At 40.5% G+C, this 8,142-nt stretch overlaps 2 protein-coding genes across 2 annotated transcripts; one reads left to right on the forward strand and one right to left on the reverse strand.

Annotated features, from left to right (window-relative positions):
- The first annotated feature begins 57 nt into the window (after positions 1-57).
- Positions 58-4,669, forward strand: zcchc17 (zinc finger, CCHC domain containing 17). The gene is made up of 8 exons (XM_017454270.3): positions 58-210; positions 1,389-1,470; positions 1,647-1,704; positions 1,794-1,894; positions 2,046-2,140; positions 2,272-2,372; positions 3,592-3,710; positions 3,894-4,669. Exons 2-8 carry the CDS (start codon positions 1,396-1,398, stop codon positions 4,041-4,043), a joined length of 699 nt encoding a protein of 232 aa, XP_017309759.1. The 5' UTR covers positions 58-210; positions 1,389-1,395; the 3' UTR covers positions 4,044-4,669.
- Positions 4,655-7,892, reverse strand: fabp3 (fatty acid binding protein 3, muscle and heart). Its single transcript, XM_017454272.3, has 4 exons — positions 7,730-7,892; positions 5,775-5,947; positions 4,991-5,092; positions 4,655-4,834 (listed from the first exon to the last, which is right to left on the reverse strand). Exons 1-4 carry the CDS (start codon positions 7,800-7,802, stop codon positions 4,781-4,783), a joined length of 402 nt encoding a protein of 133 aa, XP_017309761.1. The 5' UTR covers positions 7,803-7,892; the 3' UTR covers positions 4,655-4,780.
- Positions 7,893-8,142: the final 250 nt, after the last annotated feature.

The raw sequence follows: 8,142 nt of genomic DNA on the forward strand, positions 1-8,142 counted from the left end.
CATTGGTTCGTTTATGTTGTGAACGATCTCATTGGTTGCCATCCGTTTCATGGTGCTGTTTGAACCGGAAGTGGAATCTCCGTCTGTATACGGGAAGAAAATATGTAACGAGACTGCAAGCTTGTCTCGTTGTTTGGTGGAAATAATAATAATAATAATAATAATAATAATAAAAAAATAAAAACCCGTATAACAAACTCAGCGGAAGCGGTAAGTGTTGCATGATCTCTTCGAGTGATTTTGTAGGGTAATATAGTTTTCTAAAATAAACTCACATACGCAATGAAAGATGGCTGCCTCTTATATGTGTGTTTTATTTCATTTTACTCATTGTACATAGCTCTAAATCTTTTCTACACTCAGATTAAGTGCAGATACGTGATAGCTATAACAGTTTGTCAGCTCCCTTGGACTCTGTTGGTCACGTGACCAGATATTTATTCACTCTCAGGACATTAAAGACACCTAGGTTGTGTGGTATGGTAGTGTGTGTTGCACTGGTATGAGTGTATTAGATAAAGCAGTGATGCTGGGATCTGTACACACTGTGTAGTCTTACTGACCACTTTATTATACATACACACCATGTTTCACTTTGTAGGTGTACATTAGAGACTATAGCTATCAGTGTAACTATTTTGTCCATACACAGTTTGTGCTAGTCGTCCTCTACACATTGGGAGGCACAGTGGCTTAGTGGTTAGTGCATTTGCCTTGCACCTTTGGGGGTTTAATTCCTGTCTCTGCTCTGTGTGTGTGGAGTTTGCATGTTCTCCCTGTGCTTCAGGGGTTTTCTCCGGGTACTCCGGTTTCCTCCCCTGGTCCAGTGCCATGCGTTGTAGGCTGATTGGCATCTCTAAATTGTCCATGTATGTGTATGTATGTGATTGTGCCCTGCGATGGGTTGGTACCCCATCCATGGTGTCCCCTGACTTGTGCCCAGAGTCCCCTGGGATAAACTTCAGGCTCCCCACAACCCTGTGTAGGATAAGCGGTACAGAAAATGGATGGATGGATCCTCTACACATTGCTGACAGCTCTAGGGTCCCCATTTCAAATCTGATATCAGGTTACTTTCTGTGTGGAGTTTCTGTGCATGTTTTCCTCGTCCTTGTCCTTGTAGGTTTCGTCCAGGTTCTCTGGTTTCCTCCCACCTACTAAAGCATGTGGGTGGATTGCCTATGCTAGTGCTAAAGTACAGTACATTTTCATGCTACAGTCAGTGCTGTTTATTTTTGTAATAAAGTTCAGGGATATTTTACTTTGAGTGTTATGTTTTCATTCAGTATCCATTTTAAAGACGATCGGTTGATTAATCAGTTATCAGCAGGTACCGCTCAACTTAGTGGATTTTACAGATTTATAGCAGTTGCTTTTGTGTTTGTTAGAGTTGTGATGGCCAGTGAGTACAGCAGAGAGCCATCTGGGCTAGATGGACTACCAGAGCTGTACAGCATTCTACGAGGAGAGGTCGGTATTATCAGCATCTAATTTTATATGTATGTATGTATGTATGTATGTATGTGTGTGTGTGTGTGTGTGTGTGTGTGTGTGTGTGTGTATGTATATATTTATATATGTATGTATATATGTGTGGGGGTTTTTTTGGTTTTCTTAGACACTCCTCCTCTCACTCTCTTTTGCAGGTGGCTACTATTACAGCATATGGTGCTTTTGTTAAGATTCCAGGATACAGAAAACACGGTAAGTTGGCAAACTTTTTGAATTGCTTGACTAATCCTGAGTGCTGATAAATGGATGGAGGTTTTTAACGTACATATGTGCTCTCGCAGGTCTCGTTCATAAGAATGATATGTCTGCCTCCCGGGTTGACAATCCCGCTGAAATTGTCGATGTTGGTGAGCGAGTGTGGATTAAAGTCATAGGCAGAGAGGTAAACACACAACGTACAACACAACTAAAATCACAAAGCTGTTGTCCACTGAATATGTTATAGCTAAATTTTCATTTGTTTTGCCGCAGCGCATTCATTATGTCCCAATAATGTAATGGAAACACTATTTTCTTTTTCTGTTTTGTGCCAGATTAATGATGATGATAAAATCAAGCTTGCTTTTTCCATGAAAGCTGTTAATCAAGGCACAGGGCGGGACCTGGATCCCAACAATGTGATGACGGAGTACGTAGTCTTTATTTAAACACTGTACTGTATGTGTTCATGTATATGATTTTATGAATTTTTGTTTCATTTTGGCTTTAGGCATTATTCATTTGCATGTGTAATAACTGTGTGTGTATGTGCACACCTAGGCAGGATGCACGCAGGCGAAGGCAATTCCGGGATTACTCAAGTCAGAAAATCACTCTAGAGGCTGTGCTCAATACTACCTGTAAGAAGTGTGGGTGCACAGGTAAGCATATAAGAATGATTTTATAAGAGCTTTATACTATATACCAGGATTTTACCAGGATCTGAACAGAATCTCTTCGTAAGATAAAATAATAATGAATAAATTACAGTAGAGCTTCAACAGTGCCAAGCAGTAACCCTTCCCAAATGTTTTCAGGTCAAGAGCCCAGACCAATATTAGAAAAATCACATAACCCTTTATAAATTTTATTGAAACAGAAACACAATCGATTAACTAAATCCCTCCTTATTCAAGCAACTAAATATAATAAATCAACAGCGTAGGTTATACGTAGACACACACACACACACACACACACACACACCCTATCCTCCCTACATGTTTACTACAAATTAGCAAATTGGCACTTTATACTTGGCCATTAAGTTTATGGTTTCTTTTCCAAAGCAGGGTAATATCTCACAGTTCCAGGGTCCCTGGTTCAATCCTGAGCCAGGGGTTTACTGTTTACACAGCTCGACTGGTAACTATAACTTGGCGAACCCTCTGGCCAGTGTTCCCGGGATAGGCTCCGAATCCTCTTTAAATTTGAGCAGGATGAAGTAGATACTGGAGATGACTGCATGAACATTGAATACACCAATAACTAGTAAAGGGCAGGTAAAAGATGTCGAGACACCTTTCTAAAAATTCCAGTGCCCAGATTGGATAAATTGTACTGAACACTGGAACACAGTTTGCTGTTATATCCATGATGTGTACAGATACTTCATGTTATAAAAATGCTTAATTAATATACTGCTGTTTTGAAATATGCCTGAATTTACCAGCTGGAGATGCTGCTTGATGCTTTCATTACAAGTCAACTTGATAACATTTGTGTGTGTATCTTCTGAGCTGCAGCACAAAAGAAATTCTTTTGACAGGCGGTAGTGCCTTCTACGAGTATCAAATAGTTAACTACTTGTTAATATTACACCTGACTGTTAATTTAAGACCTGACTGTTAATTGTTATATTACATTGTTCTGTTATAACAAGAAGAATGTCCAATTATAGACTTTGTGTTGGGAAAGCATTTGAATTTCACTTCCTATAAGCTGTCTAAACACTTTATATCCTCCCAGCGTCGCTATATTGAGCTAAGGCTAAACATCTGTATGGGAGCAAGAGCTATGGGACTGTCAAAGTATGTCAAAGGCCCAAGGTCCAGATATGCGTGTGTGTTTGTTCATTTCTGTGCATGTGTTTGCTCTTAGGTCACTTTGCAAAGGACTGTTTCTCACAGCCAGGGGAGAAGCAGTATAGTTTGGTGCCAGAAGAGGAGGAGGAACCAGCCAGCCAGTCTGTCCAATCAGAGCCTCAGAAAAGAAAGAAGGTTGCAACACACCCCTCCGCCCCACCCTTCTGATGGCATTCAGTCTTTTCTTCCATGCCTTGTTCTTAAAGCTCTCTGCTTTAGTCCAAAGCATCTATATTATTTTCAGTTCTTGCAATTTCATTTAGCTCATTTGCATGTGTAACTCACATTGTGCTTTTATTTCACTTTTCTCTGCCATAGGAAAAGAAAGCCAAGAAAGAGAAGAAAAAGAGAAAGCGCGAGAGCTCGTGTTCAGACAGCAGTGATAATGCCAAACGAGCAAGACATTCCCATACACATTCGGAAAAGAAGAAAAAGCACAAGAAACATAAGCACAAGACACACAAATGAGCTCTGGCTATCAGGTCATGGAGTTCCCATGGCCAGATGTGTGTGTGTGTGTTCGCAAACAAAGGACTTTCAGTCTTTGCACTGATCTTAGACCAGTCAGTTTTCCTCCTTCCTGTGTCTGAAGGCTGTTCATTTTATAGAAAATCTGGAATTGCTGCAAACAAAAACCACTGATGGAGAATAAAAGTGCTGAAATGCAAACTGGACATACAAAATGGTCTAAAATATTTTCAGTCACTTATTTGTTGCAGTTTTTCAAAACTTTGGTACAAAGGTCATGACTAGAGTGGTTGGAATTTGGAGGTGAGAGTTCAAGGGAGGTCATTCCTGCATGACCTCCTTACCCATTGAACTGACCGAAGCCAGTCATCAACTCAAATTAGAACACACGTGACATGGATATGGGAACATGCTTAAATTAGACATACAGGACACAGTCTCAGCAAACATACAGTCACCTAGAAGACCAGCACAGGGAGCTTGGATCGGCTGCTGGAAATATTACCAGGTATAAATAGGCTGCGTAATGGATTTGTAATGGCATGATGATACAGAGCCTCAATATTTACCACTGTAATGTGAGGAATTTAATGACAATAAAAGTAACCATGTTTTTGTGGACGTAATCTGAGGGTTTTATTCTGTTTTCCTGGAACATGGATTGACAACTTTTGGAAACACATTTGACAAGGCAAAAGCTTTTTTCAGTAAGAACAAAGACAGTTGTGGGAGAAACTTCACTCTGCTTTCACATAGGACCGTGTGGAGACCACGTCACCAAGAGTTAGTGTCTGTCAAAGAGAGTAAATAGTGAGTTTAATCAACAAACCACAAACACGCCTTAAATTCTGCTGCGACTGAAATGAATACAGTCTAAAGTCAGCAAAGATCTCTCCAAGCAGACATGCAATTAATTCAGTTGTGGAACTTGCACAAGCAGTACTGACCAGCGTGAGATTGTTACCATCAACTTCTCGGACAAGTGTCGTCTCTTTGCCGTCCCATTTCTGAACGTGTATCAGCTTGCTCCCGTCAAGGGTGACCAATGACTGAAACAAAAACACACATGAATATCAAGGTTAATTATTAAAAAAAAAATATATGTAAAAGTACATTTTATAAAGTTTGATTTTTACTTTCAATCCTGTAACATATCATCGCATGTCTCAGCTTCTTAATAACAGCACTATCAAAAGCATTTCTGGATACAACAATGCCTTGTTTGAAATCATAGTCATGGCATGTTTCTTCTTCCACCCCCCCCACGCTGACTAAACATTCATAAGGAACCAGAGTGCTGACATTACCAAACTGTCTGATAACGTTCCATTAATTCCATTTCACAAGTTTGATTTTTTTTTTTTTTTTTTTTTTAAAGGGAATCTTCTCAAGTTTGCTAGAATTAGCTTGTAATTAATTCTATGAGCTGTAATTGGATTAGGTTGGCTAAACATAATCAACTAGTTTGCTAGTAAAGTCAAAGATATTAAATGAAGCTAGCTGTTAGAGCAAGGCGCCATCACAGCAGTAACTAAACATTATTTATATAAATGAATATCCAGCTAGGTCCACACTGCAACTTTAATACACAAAGGTTCTTTTGTAAGGACGACATCAGGGGCAGTTCAGCAGCGGAAGCGTCACTGTTGGTACACTGGGAGCCTGATCTAAAACACGTATTTAACATTTTCAAAACATTCCACACTGATTAGCGTATATACTCGAAGGCACCTTGACTTTACGGTCATCTGCTGTGGTCTCGTCAAACTCCTCTCCCAGCTTGAAATTGATTTCTGTGCTCTTGAAGGTGCTGGAGGTCTTTAGTGTGATGACATCACCATCAATGGAAATGATGGTCGTGGGTTTGGTCATGCTGCCGACCTGGCGTGTCGCGAAACCGACACCTAGTACACACAAAAATATATATATTTAAACTCTGAGGTCAAACCTAAACTTTACAGATGTTAGATGGTTGTATATGTCAATTTATACTCTATCGTAGTCTTGAAAAAATAAAAACACATGCATACTTGTTAAGTTAATAAAGTATTCTAGTTAGATAGTGACCTTTCCCCACATTAACCCAAACCATAAACGCTCCTGTGTATTGAAATGGCTCAGAATAATCTAATTTTCCACGCTTGCATAAAATATTCAATGGAAATTTCACAGTGGGGGTAATGCTACCACACAGGCAGGGCAGGAGCTATTGCAGCAGATATTCACAAAATGACACACAAAGCTCCACCAACATTCATAGGTTAACCATGGGTGACCATGTCCTTGCTAGTTCCAGAGTCTGGAACGATCAAAAGGGTCAAATCAACATTAGCGGTCTACAGCCGAGAGTCAGAGTAAACACTGAATATAGATTTGTTCTGTAGAGTGAACAGGACCCTTGTGTAAATCAAAGGGTTCATGACATGCCCAGTCATCTTGACTTATTACTGCTACTACACATTTTGTGACCCACACGACAAATTCCTCAAGCCCCAGAAGGAAAATGGCGGAGGAAAATTTTTTTTTAAAATAAATAAAAATTTACTCCACCCGACACCTGCTCACTACGAACCATTTTCCTTGTAGTCTGTTTCTCACAGCTACCCTCATAGACCCGTGTACTACTGTAGGGCGTAAACAAATGTCTCATCCATGCTGGAAAAAAACAAGCCTGCTTGCACCAGCAGTAACTCCATGATTTATATAAACTTGCTTTGGTTTAGTTGGTTAAGATATATGCTAGTAAAGCTGGTCTTTCAAGTGCCACTAGCATGATTTTTTTAAAACCAGGATTGTGTGTGTGTTTACGTGCAAGATCTCGGGCGAGTTGGTGCAGTGCTGCTGGTCCGAACGTGTTGGTTTAATACTGACTTACATCAACACAAAGTCAAGTCAACACAAGCTTTAAAAGACACTAATGGACTACCAGAAGCAGCTTCATGTTTTTTCTCCCCCACTGTAACTTTTCTTTTTAAACCTGCTCTTTGGGTTTGCAAATCCAGCTGAAAATAAGCCAAACAGTGTCAGATTTGCCTGTAGCAAATTTATTAAACCCCTAGTTCATCTACGGCATGTTTGCCAAGGTGAAGGGTTGTGTGTAATAAAAATCGGTCACCCTGGGAAAAAAAAAAAAAAAAAAAAAAAAAAAAAAGACTAAGGAAAAGAAAGCATTGGAAACAAAGCTTATCAACTACATTTCGTGTAATTGTGTAAATTTCCTTTGTGGACTACACCTGGAGTGTTCAGTTTCTCTGAGCAATTTATGACCAAAAAGGGGGGAAATAACTCTTAAGAGCTGTTAAACGTGTAAAAAGCTAAGAAAAATTGACAAATTCTGTACAAATATGTAAAACTACTTTTATTCACTGATGATCTATTCATGCCCACGTGGTCCAGTGCATCTCTGTGTGGGTGTGAGCGCGCGCCCGAGTGTGTATGGAGGGGGATACACCCTGCAACGCACCACACCGTCCATCTACACGCACTTGCATGCGTTTTAGTTTCTCCAAACACAATACATCTGCATTTATTCCGCAAGATTTCTTTTGAGGCCGCTGCAATCCGCGCGTGCTCGCAGGAAGAGATTCACGCGCAGCATTCAAACACCTGCTCGCGCTCTCTCACACATACTTGCACACGCACACACATATATATTCACACCCTCACAAACTCATTCATACACTCACCAAGGGCTTTCATGTACTCATCGAAATTCTTGCTCTCCTTAAGGTTCCACGTGCCGACGAAAACGTCTGCCATCTTTTACACAACAGCGCGCACTCGGTGAGAGACGGAGGGAAATGAACGAATGAGCAATGAAGGCACGCAGAAAGATGGAAGAGGCTGACTAGCTGCTTGAGCTCCTGTAATCTTACTGGCCGATATATACCGGCTGTTCATGACGTCAGAGCACAGCCTGAGAAAAGGGAGGGGTGATGGAGGAGTGAATGCAAAAGAGAAAAACAGAGAGAGAGAGAGAGAGAGAGAGACAGACACACACACACACACACACACACCAAGGGAAAGAAGAAAAGAAGAAGACAGACAGGGTGCGAAAGACAGATGGGGGATGGTGGACAACAGCAGCTGTATTAACACT

This window comes from Ictalurus punctatus, chromosome 24 (genome assembly GCF_001660625.3).
Source record: "Ictalurus punctatus breed USDA103 chromosome 24, Coco_2.0, whole genome shotgun sequence".
Classification (NCBI taxonomy): Eukaryota; Metazoa; Chordata; class Actinopteri; order Siluriformes; family Ictaluridae; genus Ictalurus; species Ictalurus punctatus.

Bases quoted from the DNA above. Each gene is read 5' to 3' on its own strand.
- fabp3 (XM_017454272.3), bottom strand. From the start codon at position 7,802: ATGGCAGACGTTTTCGTCGGCACGTGGAACCTTAAGGAGAGCAAGAAT. The intron at 5,948-7,729 runs GTGAGTGTATGA...TGTGTGTACTAG, and splicing joins TGAGTACATGAAAGCCCTTG to GTGTCGGTTTCGCGACACGC. The intron at 4,835-4,990 runs GTCAGTACTGCT...TCTCTTTGACAG, and splicing joins ATGGTAACAATCTCACGCTG to ACACTAACTCTTGGTGACGT.
- zcchc17 (XM_017454270.3), top strand. From the start codon at position 1,396: ATGGCCAGTGAGTACAGCAGAGAGCCATCTGGGCTAGATGGACTACCA. The intron at 2,141-2,271 runs GTACGTAGTCTT...GTGCACACCTAG, and splicing joins CCCAACAATGTGATGACGGA to GCAGGATGCACGCAGGCGAA. The intron at 3,711-3,893 runs GTTGCAACACAC...TCTCTGCCATAG, and splicing joins AGCCTCAGAAAAGAAAGAAG to GAAAAGAAAGCCAAGAAAGA.